Genomic DNA, 13,847 nt, shown 5'->3' with positions numbered 1-13,847 from the left:
GAATTCTCACAAGATATCAAAACAAAAATCTATATTTAATATGGGGGCAATTACACTGCGAAGTTGGCTGCACGCGGCCGTTGTCAGCCAAGCGCGTGTTTTTCATCAAACAGGTCATTAGAGCGTGATGGATGTAAACCTATAAAGTATCTAAACTGGAGCTTTTAACAAAGCGCCGGCAACACTATCATTTCTCTAATAGAACCTGCTGACCGTGTCATTCGCCGCTGCCATTTGTCATTTTTTTCTCCCCACCTCTCTGCCAAATAATCAATACCTGGCCGCTTTGAAATAAATAAAATCAAAAGTCACGCTAACCTACCTGAGGAGCAACAAAAATAGACTTATGAAGCAGGAGCCAGAGGCCCGCCTGCTCGACGCCGATGCAGCGCGCGCCTTTGGAATCAATGCAGCTACCTGAGAGAGGCCAGAATTATTTAGGACTATTCACACAATGCAGCAGATTTGAATTTTTAGCCTCAGTGGATTTTCTTGTGCCCACAAGACAAAATCCAAAAGAAAGATACAATTGAAATTAATTGTTCATCCTAAAGTAGCGGTCAAAATAGTAATATTTGTCATTCTTCACAGAGGATAAAGAATATTATCCTGTGAGCATTGTTATATAGTCTACAACACCGTTTGTGTTCAAATAACAATATCGTCTGTGTTACGACAGACAACGAAGCTATTCATTAGCCCATCTGCGGCGTTTTTTTTTTCATTGTTAGCATTAAGCGAAACGGATTTGTAGCTATGCTATTGCTCCTTTGAGTTTCAGGTCAATTTCCAATAACATCTATATAAATCCTGTAAATGCATATTATTTCCATTCCATGACTTCAATTTATACAATTTGTAAACAAAACATTCCTCTCTCTTTTTTACTACTACTGTATTTTTTTAATCTAGTCATTCTATTACTGATCTCCACGTCCACAACTGACAATTCCACTTTTCATCCCACAGAGGGCGCTGTCTCATCGCTCTTCCTCATCCACCTCGTCCACTCGTGCTTTTTTTTGCCTCTTTTTTTTTTTTTTTAAACAAGTCAATTAATATCAATGAGCGAATATTCATAGCACATTTACAACAACGAGCCCCAGTCCGACGAATGAATTAAGCACATCGATTGGAAAGGAATAAATGACGGTGTAACCTTGAAAGTGGCCCTCACTCTAGTTAAAAAAAAAAAATCAATGGATTATTAATATGAATCTAATCGGCCTTTAGTGCAACTCAGTAAAAGTGGGTGGCCATTTTTTTCATTAGTACAATCTCAACTATTTTATGGACGAGTAGCATAATCTACAGTATTTTACTCATTAAATTGTTTTTTTTAATTTAAATTCAGAAGTTCTAGTTTTTTTTTAGCATATTACTCACTGTTGCACTTAATGAAAATACAGCATTTGAGCGGTTGGGTGAATTAAAATTAAGTGTCCACTAACCAGTCACAATACAGGAACACCTGCACCATATTCTGCCTTTACAAACGAAACCTATACATCACTTTTTTACATTCATGTTTTTGTTATTACTGTTGTATTTGCATTTTTAACATTTTGACCCTCTTGTAAGGTAACATTTCTCATTTAAGCCACAATAATAGTGAAGTTAACGCCTCTCTGCCATTGCCAATCAAAACGGATCATTATCATTCTAAAGAATGCACACTTTGGATGGTTCCGCTGTACCTAATGAAGTGACCAGTGAGTGTTTTGCGTTGAGCTGTAAACCTCCTTCCTTGTTGGCGTTAACAGCCTGCTGCTCATTTGCTGCCTAACGGGACTTTATGAGAGCAATAACAGGGGGACACACACGCGCGCCGCGTGCGCGCGCACGCATGCACGCACACTCTGCAGCCAAAGAGGGGAGGATGTCCTCTCTCTCTCTCTCTCTCCCTCCCTCTTTCTCTCCTCCCTCCTCAAAGTCTCTGCCTTAATCCCATTTGCCATTGTGCGAGCGCAATCGCCTGTACTTTCCGCATTTAGCTTGGATGACATTTTTATTTTGTCATTAGCATCACGCGCCTCTGCACAGCGGCTCGCAGTTCGCCGTTCGAGCCCCGGGATGATCCATCTGGCACGCCTGCGCACGCTCCCGCTACCCCCGCACCACCTTCCGTCTCTCTAGTTTGATTTCACCGCCAAGCAAAAGCAAAGCCATACAAAAGAAAACAAAACAAAAACGAGACAACACAAAACAAGCCTCTGCCGCCATGCCCGAGACCACGCAGGAGGCTCCGGCCAAAGACTCGCCCTTCTTCATCAAGAACCTGCTCAACTGCGACAGCAAGCCGCCCAGCAAGCCCAAGCTACCGCCGCCGCTGCTGCTGCATTCGTCGACGGCGCTGGCGGCCCAGCGGGCGGCCCTGGAGGCTGCCGGAGGCTTCTCCCTGTCGCAGATGGCCGACTTCGGCTTCCCTCGATTTGAGTTGCCGGCGCAGCGTTTCACTCTGCCCGCACACTACCTAGAGCGCACCTCGGCATGGTGGTACCCCTACGCGCTCAACTCCTCCGCGCACATCCACAGAAGTGAAGGTAAGAAGACCGAAGGGAAGATTAGATAAAATAGAAAAGATTAGATAAATAGATAAGAGAGCCATCAGCCTCCATCAAGGTATTCAAAATATGATTAAATCAATTCCTATATTTGTTCTATATTCAGGGTAATTCAGCTTCATGTAATCAGAAAATGTAAAATTGCACAACTATAGACTGTTGCTGTTTAATTGTTTTTTTTTTCATGTTTCCCCAAAAAGTTGAAAAAAATATACAAGGCAATGCGATTTAGGAGCGTGTTCACAATGCAGAAAATATATATTGCAAACGCTATTTTGAAATTGAAAAGTGGACCTCCATCAGAACATATAGCTAATATTAATAAGTTGCATGCAGGTGATAATGAAACGCGTCTGCTTGGGCCACCTGCGTCTGTTTTGGGGTTGAAAGGTGTCGGCAAAGGCATTTTTGGGGACGAGTTTTTATGTCAGGACGATTAAAATATTTGCTAAGATTAATAGCGAAGTGAATAAAAGTTTATTTGGCTCCATAATAAGAATATATTTTGCAGCCATTGCGTCTTTATCTGCCTCGTTTCCATCACTTGGTGATTAAAGTCTTGTTTGTACAGTATTTAAATCTATAAAATGTGATCTAAATGAAGTATATATTTAAAAAAAAAAAAAAAACTTCCCGGCATTAACTCCGCCGTGACTATTTCCGCATGCAGCCGCTGCAGAGAAGCTGCCAACCAGGAACTCGTCCCCGACATCGGGCACGGACCGGGACTCTCCGGAGCTGCTGCTCAAGTCTGAACGTGAGACCAAAGACGACAACGACGACGACGACGACGACGAGCGCGCGGCCAGTAAAAGCGGCGACGAGATCATCCTGGAGGAAAGTGACTCGGACGAGGCTAAGAAGGACGAGCTGGACGACTGGAAGAAGCGCGACGACGACGGCGGTGGCGACAAGAAGCCGTGCCGCAAGAAGAAGACCCGCACCGTGTTCTCTCGCAGCCAAGTCTTCCAGCTGGAGTCCACTTTCGACATGAAGCGCTACCTGAGCAGCTCGGAGCGCGCCGGCCTGGCCGCTTCGCTGCACCTGACCGAGACGCAGGTGAAGATCTGGTTCCAAAACCGGCGCAACAAGTGGAAGCGGCAGCTGGCGGCCGAGCTGGAGGCGGCCAACCTGAGCCACGCCGCCGCGCAGAGGATCGTGCGGGTGCCCATCCTCTACCACGAGAACTCGGCGGCGGCGGCGGAGGGCGCGGCGGGCGCCGCCCCACCCGGCGTGCCCACCAGTCAGCCGCTGCTCACCTTCCCGCACCCGGGCGTCTACTACTCGCACCCCATCGTCACCTCCGTGCCGCTCCTCAGACCCGTGTGAAAAAAAAAAAAAAAAAAACGAGGATAAAAAACAAACAAAACAAAAACAAACTATTTTTATACTCGATAAAGAAACACGCAAGAAAAACACTGAAAGGCCTGCAGGGACCTCTAAGGGTTTACATGTGATCCGACAATTCAACCACATTATTATTATTATTATTATTATTATTATTATTATTATTATTATTATTATTACCATCATCTCAGGAGTACCTGCTAACACTGCCTAAAGAGTGTCTATTTTTTTATTTCTTCAATATTTAGTTGTTGTTAAGAGTCCAAAATAAGTCTTGTTCATAAAACACTACATTTTTTTTTTCAGTTTGTTCTCATCATGTGCAATACATCATTCCAAACAATAATATTTTGTACATTTGACTTGATTTGTTTCGACAAAGAGCTCGTGACGGGTGACAATCAAGACACTCCCAACTGTACATGCTGTGATTGTTGATTTGTGTCATTAGGATTATATATAGTTTTTAATTTTGATGTATAAAGTTGTAAATGTATATATTTAATTAACAATGAGACTGGCGACTTTTGTTTTGTTTCTTTGTACAGAAAAAACATCGTTTCTTTTGATATTGTATTGATGAACCACGTGGTGAAATAAATGGAAGGTATTCCCTTATATATCTCCCCCATTATTTTTCATTTCCACATTGCTGCGCTAGGGATGTTTTATTATAATTCCCTTCAATTTTTCATAATGGGCAGGTGGATTGAAGAAAAAAAAAAAAACATTTTCCATATTAAGGTCCCTTCAATTAGATGCGTAATTACCACCATATTATCAAAATAATCGCCTATAATAGTCAGTCACAAGAGAGGGCATCACTGTGTGTGCGTGCGTGTGTATATATGTGTGCGCGCGCGTGTGTCTATTGACTGTGTTGCACATCTTCGTTTATTCAGCAGAACATCTTTATTCTTAACAAATAAAATCAGATAAAGAAATATATTCATATTAGACAGATTTTATTGTTATTATTATTATTATTGGAATGATTCCAACCACATTTGCAGTTGATGATGAAACACAAAAATGTTGAAGAGCATGTCTAATATTTCAAAGTATATAAGAGATGAATTATTGAGCTGCTACTTTGTAACACACATGATCCTACAAGTGTCATCGGACACTTGATGCCACGAAACAGCAGCCAACGAACTCCTTGTATGCGCGCGTGCGTGGTACGTGCGTTTGTGTATGTGTGAATAATTTAAGAAACACATGAAATTCAGGACAAAAACATTCATAATGTTATTTTATCTTGCAATTTAATTCATTCTATTTCAAAGAAAATAATCTTATATTTTACTGCAGTTTGTTTTTTTATGCAAGACAGTTACTTTTAATTATTCAACGTTTTTATTTTAATTAAACTATTCTTAAATAAATAATCAAAAGCAGAAATTCCGACTATAGCTATATTGACCAACTATACAAAACAATAATCATAATTCTATGAAAGGCCATCATGAATCGACGTGCAGAAGCGAAATGTTGCGCGGTCCCTTTAAGATGAAGATGGCGTGCTTGCGTGTCATACTTCAACTCAAGTATTGTCCATTTGGCGTGGACATCTGTAGACTGCAACCTATTAATGACCCCACTAATAATGCTCCAAACGACTCAGTCTGCCGCGCATGATGACCTCATCAACAGACAATATGCTCCCTCCGATCCGATCGTCGCCATCATCATTGCTATCGATGTGCACCTTTAGCGCGCACGCCACGCACACTCCGCAAATGAATGAGCCCGCATTATTCCTTTCCTCTGGCGCGCGTGCACACACGGAGGGCAACGCCTATCGACCGTCCACGTCTGCATGCATGCATGCGTGCACATTGCGGGCGTTAAGTCAGACCAGCGGGCGCAACTCTGCCTGATGATGACCTTGATGTGGTCGCATAAATTGGAAATAAAATTACCACTCGATAATCCCCCCCCCCCCCCACACACACACAACAATCCTATTAATGTACTTGATCGGACATTTGGGGGGGATTTAAGTCGTATTGATAATTTTTAGGGCAGCCAAAGCTTTTGTTGGAGAGATGTTTGCAATTATGTTGGCTGTAAAGTCAACATATTCTTGTTGAAATGAAGTTGATGCGATTCATTACATTGATGCAAACTACACATCTGAATTCACCATCGTGCAAAATGTCAAACGTTGTCAGTATTTTGCCTCAAACATGCGTGCGTAATTGCGAACCCCACGTGGATTTACGCACAAAAATCAGAGGTGATTTATCCCTTCTTCTACGCGCACGCTCATTATAAACATATAGCGGGCGCGCACGCGGCCTTGTTTGCACCCAACTCGACGCGTAATGGAAGTCGAACATCCGATTTTCATCAAGGTTCCATTAAGTGAAACATAGGTTGCGAGGTCGCGTCTGATTGGAACAGTTTAAATTTTAATTGTGTTTTTAATTTGACATATAGTTGCCGTGAAGAATGACATCGGCGCGCCGCAGGGAGGGAGGGAGGGAGGGAGGAAGGCGTGGAGCGGGTTGGGTGAGAGGGGGGGGGGGTATAGAGGAGGCGTTTGGCGGTCGATTTTCTTAATTTCTCCCCTAGGAATTGATGAGTCTATCAGGGCAGTAGATTGGAAAGCCATTAAAAGTCAATGGTTAGCTTGTTAATTGGAACTTGATGGATAGGAGCCCTTGGATAGGCGGTGCTGATCCAATCTTCCTGACTTTGTGTTTTCCAATAAATTACCCAGTTCATTTCCACACTCACATTACATAAATGGTGCACCTCCGGGGCTCCGCTTGCATTTACAACTCTCTCTCACACCCACACGAGCAAGGAAGGGGGGGGGGGGGGAGAAAAAGAAAAGAGCAGGGCCCCTTTCTTTCTTGAATGAAAATCGAAACTTAATCAACGTTTATACTTAGAAAATTTATCGATATCATTTTCTCGGGTAATTTCCTTTTTCTTGATGCCGGACAAGTCATCGATCATAATCCACGCGTGTTGTTTAATATTTAGCGAGGCTTTAGCGAGGCTTGATTTCCACATCAAAGTGCGCCATAACTTCATCTGCCCCAGCTTCTTTCCTCCAAATAAGGATGCTCTTGTTCGCTTGTTGCGATAGGTAAAAGCTGGCAAGACGCCACCCATCATCATGATGGAGAGCCATGCAATGGGGTGGGTGGGCATGAAGAGGGGTGGAGCTGCATAGTCCCTAACGTTTGCCCCCACCCCACCCATAAAACATGAGCAGCATGACAACATATACGTCCTACGTCTGTCTCCAGGTTGAAATAATCTCACTTTGCACAATTGGGTCTTTTTTCAATCTTTGCACTCAAAATAAAAATTCTACCGGTACTATCCAATCAAATTCAATACAGGAGCGAAAGAATTACACTTGGTGTAAAAAAATCCAACAACTTTGCCCTAAGAATGCCCCCACTAGCTTAATGCTAACATACAATGGAAAATGCCATTGGTGAGCTTGCATTTAGCACAGATAGTTGCTGTTTCTATCGGCAATTGATAACACAAACAGTGGGGCAACACATGTAGACCGTCAATGTAACAATACTCACGGGACAAATATTATTGCATCTTATTGATTCACTGAGGATAGTGGTGACTCTACTTAAAGACTGGGAGGGTTGCATTAATCATTTTAATAGTTCTGTTTTAATTTACCGCCATCTTGTGGTATCTATAGGCAATTACAAAAGTTTTGACTGTTTTGGGATTGTTATGATATGCCGTTAAATCCTAATCTTGATAATCAACACAGTTCTGACATCACCAGAATCACCTGCCGGTTTTACCTTGGCCCATCCTTGCCCTCCAGCCCGTCCTGATGCATTCATGTTGTAAGTGAAGGCTACTGACACCATGATTAAAGGCGGCCATTTGTAATGTGTCTGGGCCTCCCTTAGAAGCAAGTCAAACAGGCATCATGTGGCCATTGCAGCCCTGGAGCTGTCCCGCCAACACCACAGTGATGCGTGATGATGGGTGGGGTGGGGGCAAATCCACCCCCCACCCTCCCTACAGACAGGCACAGCTCACCTCTATTCCCACCAATCAATTAATCAATTAACCAGCACTCCAAAGCAGATTAGCATGTTAACAATCAAATGAATTCTTAAATGCTGATAATGACTCACGTGACACAAACGAGCACGTGAAGCACACGTTTAACAAGAGATCGGGTATACCTAAAACAAATAGTGAAAAAAGTATTTGGAGCAAGCGCTGCTGCTACGTCATACAACTTTGGAATAAATTCTAAAGGAAGGAATTTGTCAGGTTTTAGCCATAGAGCAAAGGAATTTTTCAGGTTTTAGCCAAGGTATTTTACAGTTGTGGATATTCCACCAGGGTTTCCGCAAAGTTCCCAAAAAAGAAAATTAATAAATTAAGACGACGGGGACGGCTGGTTGGGGGGGGGGGGGGGGGGGGGCGTAATCCATTCAAGAGTGAGTGGTGTCACATGTCCGTTCGGGCAAAAAGTGGAAGCATTGTTTCCTCTCTCTCTGTTTTAAAATGAGCGGGCTGGTAATGGCTTGCGGGATTGGCCCAGGAGGAGCTTACCTTCATGCAAATGAGCTCCACGCCAGCCTCGGCGCCTCCGAGGAGGAGCAGGAGGAGGAGGACCTGCCAAAGCACTCACGTTCCTCAACGGCGCGGCGCACGGACAAAAAAAAACATCTCCAACTCCACTTCAATGTAAAAGCCCCCCCCGCGCCATTAAGCGGACAAAAGACGTCCTGTGTGCGCGTGTTTTTGTTTTATTTCTTTTTCCCCACCGCTCCTCTCTTTTCTTGTCGTTGTCGTCATTATAACGGAATAAGGCGAGACAAGAGAGCCCCGAGTCGCTAAGTGTTATGAGGCGACGATGAGTAGCGCAGAAGACAGCGGGAGCAAGGGCTCGACGGGGCCCGTTTCCAGCTTCACCATCCGCTCCATTCTTGGCACGCCGCCGTCCGAGGAGCCCCCGACTCCGGCCACGCACCCGCCGCCGTCGCGCTCCGGAGCCAAGGAGCTCGCCAAGGGACTAGTGGCAGCGCGGAGGAGGACGCTGTCCGTGTCCTCCGAGGAGGAGTGCAGCGGCGGGGAGGACTCGGCGGATTGCTTCTGCACCGAGCCGCCCCACGGACACGCGTGTGGACAAAACCGGCAGCATAACGCCCTCTCCTGCTTAGGTGAATATACACGCTCGTAATTTGAAATATTTTGTTAAAAATTGAACGATTATTGTGGTTGCGCGCGCCACCTGTTTCTAATATTTTGCTCACCAAACCGAGCTGCCACTTTATTAGGCACAGCCAAACGATCCAATGAGAATCCATTACAAGAGGTGCGCCTCAAATTCGCATTTTAAATATAAAAATGCTCAGTTTCCATGCAAAAATTCTTTATATTATTAAATATACATTTCTCGTCGTCACCATATTTAGCTGCGCGGTGAGGATTTAATAGGGACACAATCCAACGAGACACAATAAAAGAGCTGTATCAGAAAATGCGGATTTACATACTTAGTGGATTTATATTCAATAACGACAGAAAATTAATTCCAGCATGTCGGTCATTTTATTTAGCTGCACGGTGACCCTGCTATTTATTTTGTCGCGTTGAATTATTAAGGATGATTAATTTAATTCTGGTGTTTCAGGCAATTTATTTATCTACAAAGTGACACTATAGTGTAAAATACAGTACTTAGTTTTGATAATACTAATTCGGGGTTTGTTTAGTGTTTTTGCTAAACTTATTTAGGTGCACGATGGCACATTGTAATATAATCGGATCTAACACAGAAATATTACCAGTACAAAGATAACGCTCAGTTTTGATGTTAATTTAATTATATAGTTTGCAAATTATGGACTTCACTGAGAGTTGCTATATTTATATTTGGATTATTCTACTATAGCTGTGCGAGGACACTAACTGTTAAATATGCCTTGACAATTAAATGTTGATGTCACTTCAGACATCCCTTCTCCCCCTGAATCATTGCGACTCACTTCTCTTATTTTTTTATTGTCTGGCACTGTGGTTATTATTATGAGGTTGATTTAATTTGTTTTGTTAACGTGCCTCTTCTTTTCCTTGCATTTATATAATTAAATCCAAGTAAAACAAGTCAGGCTTTTAATTGCATTGGGCTCTAATTGAATTTCACGGGGTGACACTCGTGAAGCCCCGCAAGGTTTCATCCTCGGCCTCATCACAGTGGTGCTGAAAATAACGAGCTGCACTCGCTCGCTCTTATTTCAAATGTAATTGAGGCGGCTAATTGATGGGACGTGTTTGCAGCGTGCGTCGTCAATTGGGCGTTAAATGGCGCTCAGAGGCTGCGTGTGAGTGTGCGCGCGCGTGTGAGAGGGCAGATTAATACAGACAAGTTGAGAATTGTTGATTTAAAAAAAAAAAAAAAAAGAAAGGGGGGGGGAAGTCACATTCGATTTAGCGCACGAGAGCACTGCACTCCACTCCACTCACTCCCTGCAAGTTAAAGCAATTACGCGCGCGCATAAATTGACGTTAATGACGCTCGTGCGTAAAAGGCGCGTTGATAACGCTTGGTGGTCTTGCAGGTCGCGCCATGAGCAATGTTGATTTAAAATTTTTTTAAAAAAGGACGTGGATTTAGTGCACAGGTGAAGCCAATGGCGTCACTGGTCAGGCTCCATCCACCATGCTTTGGTGTTATTTTATTGCCCTGCTAAGTCACTGCGGTCAGCTGACTGCCTTTTTATATTGTCAGTGGTCCGAAATGAAAAGCTAAAGGTGATAAAGTCAAATTGTGGAATTGTTATTAGAAGAGATTAGCTTACAGATGCCTCTTTAGTGGATACCAAGACCAGGAATTCTAGAATAAAAAAAATAAAAAAAAGGGAACCTAAACTTGAGGGATTTTGATGAAATGATACTATATTTTATTCTGAAAAGCTGAATGCTGTGGAATAAATAGAATACAAGACTTGGGATAATTCCACTCGGTAGTAAATTTTGAATTGTTTGAATAGGTAGGCTAAGTAATTTTTGTTTGTTTGCATAAATAATAATTTTGTGTGGTCTCCTACTATATGAAGCATTTCCGTAAGTCCTCCGGTGTTGAAAACAGGTTTAAATGCTTTGGGTCTATCATGAGTAGAAGCAGGAGGAACATTTTTTGAAATCTCTCATCAATTTCAGAACGTTTGGACTGTAGAAGGTACTCTCCAAGAAATTCCGAACGAGCTGAAGAGTTTGAATGAGGAACGATTATTTTATTTACTGTATTAAAGACGTCGGAGCTAAAAGGCAGTTTCAACCTCACCTTCACTTTGTACTTACGACTATAGTTTTTCCTTGTTGGGTATAGAATAATAGGTTTTACTCTTTTGGGGAGGTGTCACAGAAAGGTTCCAGAACTGTTGTCACTTAAGATATATTTCAAATCCCATGGGGCTATAGTGTAGCATAGTAACGATTTTATCGGCCAGGAACTGTCAGATGCTGCAGGATGTATTTGTAGATGTGCTGGTTGATCATTTGGCCAACACTGAAGGAGAAGACCTGTAGTTTGGGTTTGAAATAGATCTTTTGTGACACCAGTTCAGAGAATAGATAACTTCAAATTGTTTTTTTTTTGCAGTGTTCCTTGTTTATTGACTCTACTGTGCCCTTGGTGGTCTCGCAGGTCCCACCAAGGGGCTCCTGTCCGCCAACGAGGGACTGTCGAGGCGGCCGGCCCTCCTGCGCGACTACAACAAGGAGGAGGCGCAAGAGCGAGCCTTGCTGTCCCCCCTGTCGGAGGAGCGGCAGTCGGACGCGGCCGACAAGCACCCGCAGGGCTCCTCGGCCAAGAAAAAGACACGCACGGTGTTCTCCCGCAGCCAGGTCTACCAGCTGGAGTCCACCTTCGACATGAAGCGCTACCTGAGCAGCTCGGAACGCGCCTGCCTGGCGTCCAGCTTGCAGCTGACCGAGACGCAGGTCAAGACGTGGTTTCAGAACCGCAGGAACAAATGGAAGCGGCAGCTCTCTGCCGAGCTGGAGGCGGCCAACATGGCGCACGCTTCGGCGCAGACTCTGGTGGGCATGCCGCTGGTTTTCCGGGAGAACTCGTTGCTGCGCGTCCCGGTGCCGCGCTCCATCGCCTTCCCCACGCCGCTCTACTACCCCGGGAGCAACCTGCCCGCTCTGCCTTTATACAACCTGTACAATAAGGTCGACTACTGATTCCGATAGCCCCGCGGGGGTGTCCAAACTTCTTTCTCCGAGGGCCACTCCGATATTAATTTATTAAACACGTTAAAGCCAAGCCAGCACCAAATTGTTTATACAGTATATTAAAAAAAAGTTACATGACAGCTTTCTGTTTAAGGCCTGGCTAATGGATGCAAATGCCCCCGGGCCGCAGTTTGGACACCTTCGCTAGCCTGTCTATCGATTGTATGAGGCATTCATATGCAGTAAATTTCATGAGAAAGTAACCAAGCTTCCTTACATTTATGAAATACACCATGTGTATTATTAATTATACTCCTTTTTTACCTTTTATTTCAATTTGACCCTCCACTTTAGTTTTCATATCACACAAAGGTTTATTGAATTCCTTATCATTATATTATTTTTAATGATTAAAGACAATTTTTCCATTTAGGGAACACAAATGTAATTGTTTTTATTGTAATTTAGCGCCAGGAATAACCTCATTCAATAAAATTTTCTATTTCAATCCAAATTGGGTGCATATGTTTTATTTTTTTATGTCAGATGACCAGAGTCACCAGACAGGAGCGGAGAGATAATTTTTGACAATAAATAGCAAAAGAATGCGCAGGCAACTGAGATTCAAATCCAGAACCTCGTGACGCGTCGTTGAAATGAAGTCTACTAGCAACGGTATACCTTAAAAGTTGACATTCCTTTTTAAGGCCCTGCATCCGCTGCCAACTTAGAGTGGATTTTACGATTGTAACCCACGCGCACACTCAACTGCCTTGTGGTTGATGGCAAGTGATAAAAGTTCGCTTTTCTTGGGTGTCACATCACTACATAGAGAAAACACACACACAGAGTTCTGCATGTGCGCCAGCTAACGGCTAAATTCCACACGTCGCCCATTCGAGACAACAGCCGAGCTCCAGTGGGCTCGCAGATTACATCTGACCCGATTGGGGAAACGGCAAACGCCTTGCGATGAAATGGCAATAGGAGGTGATTTACGGCCAATGGCTGACAAGATGAGAGGAGAGGAATTTGTGACAGAGAGGATGGGAGATTATGGAAAGGAGCGGCGTAGGTTTGCTTGAATGAAGCTGTTTACGAGCTTCCAAAGTGGTCGTTATGTCATCAGCCGTGACGGGACAAAATCTGCATGACCCGCTTGATTTACGGCCACACGCACGCGTGTAGAGATGCGACGACGGGATGCAAAGCTGCCCCCCCCCCCACTCCCCATTCTAAAAAGATGAATAGGTGGAGGTGCCACTTTTTAATAGCGGGTGCCATGAAAATGATTTGAAGTGGTTGAAAGTGCAAAGAGACAGCCGGACGTGGCGTGCCGATGAAGATTTGTCGAGATGACGCGTCGTGCCTTTTTACATTCAAGCGTAAGTCACGCGGGCGTGTAATTTATGATGGGAGTAATGGGAAGTGTGGGAGGAAGACAGAAAGCCTGGGCAGGCGGTGCAGGCGGGCGGCCTCGCTTCGGACAAAACATTAGGCACACCTGCGCAATTTACCAATATCCATTTGCTACAGTCTTTGTCCTCATTAGGACTGGAGCTAAAGGCCCATTATACACATTAAATAAATCCAATATTTATCATTATAAAATTATTTACGAACACTTGTATAATGTAATGTTATAATGTATAATGAACGTAAGTACAGTTTGTTAAATTACTGCTAGAATATAATTACTGGTTGGTTACAATGGGAAACGTATTCTTTATCCTCTGC

The 13,847-nt window shown here is 43.7% G+C and overlaps 2 protein-coding genes across 2 annotated transcripts; both read left to right on the top strand.

Annotated features, from left to right (window-relative positions):
- The first annotated feature begins 2,141 nt into the window (after positions 1-2,141).
- hmx3a (H6 family homeobox 3a) lies at positions 2,142-4,499 on the top strand. Its single transcript, XM_061285386.1, has 2 exons — positions 2,142-2,543; positions 3,235-4,499. The coding sequence occupies exons 1-2, from the start codon at positions 2,222-2,224 to the stop codon at positions 3,891-3,893; spliced, it is 981 nt and encodes a 326-aa protein (XP_061141370.1). The 5' UTR covers positions 2,142-2,221; the 3' UTR covers positions 3,894-4,499.
- Positions 4,500-8,728: 4,229 nt separating this feature from the next.
- hmx2 (H6 family homeobox 2) lies at positions 8,729-12,402 on the top strand. The gene is made up of 3 exons (XM_061285828.1): positions 8,729-8,911; positions 8,951-9,088; positions 11,578-12,402. The coding sequence occupies exons 1-3, from the start codon at positions 8,782-8,784 to the stop codon at positions 12,117-12,119; spliced, it is 810 nt and encodes a 269-aa protein (XP_061141812.1). The 5' UTR covers positions 8,729-8,781; the 3' UTR covers positions 12,120-12,402.
- Positions 12,403-13,847: the final 1,445 nt, after the last annotated feature.

This window comes from Syngnathus typhle, linkage group LG8 (assembly GCF_033458585.1).
Source record: "Syngnathus typhle isolate RoL2023-S1 ecotype Sweden linkage group LG8, RoL_Styp_1.0, whole genome shotgun sequence".
Taxonomy (NCBI): domain Eukaryota; kingdom Metazoa; phylum Chordata; class Actinopteri; order Syngnathiformes; family Syngnathidae; genus Syngnathus; species Syngnathus typhle.
The sequence above is the reverse complement of the archived record's forward strand: the minus strand, read 5'-3'. Positions and strand labels throughout refer to the sequence as shown.

Excerpts from the sequence above, each read along its gene's own strand:
- hmx2 (XM_061285828.1), top strand. The coding sequence starts at position 8,782 with ATGAGTAGCGCAGAAGACAGCGGGAGCAAGGGCTCGACGGGGCCCGTT. Across the intron at positions 8,912-8,950 it reads CACGCACCCGCCGCCGTCGC|CGCGGAGGAGGACGCTGTCC; the intron begins GCTCCGGAGCCA and ends GACTAGTGGCAG. Across the intron at positions 9,089-11,577 it reads TAACGCCCTCTCCTGCTTAG|GTCCCACCAAGGGGCTCCTG; the intron begins GTGAATATACAC and ends GTGGTCTCGCAG.
- hmx3a (XM_061285386.1), top strand. The coding sequence starts at position 2,222 with ATGCCCGAGACCACGCAGGAGGCTCCGGCCAAAGACTCGCCCTTCTTC. Across the intron at positions 2,544-3,234 it reads GCACATCCACAGAAGTGAAG|CCGCTGCAGAGAAGCTGCCA; the intron begins GTAAGAAGACCG and ends TTCCGCATGCAG.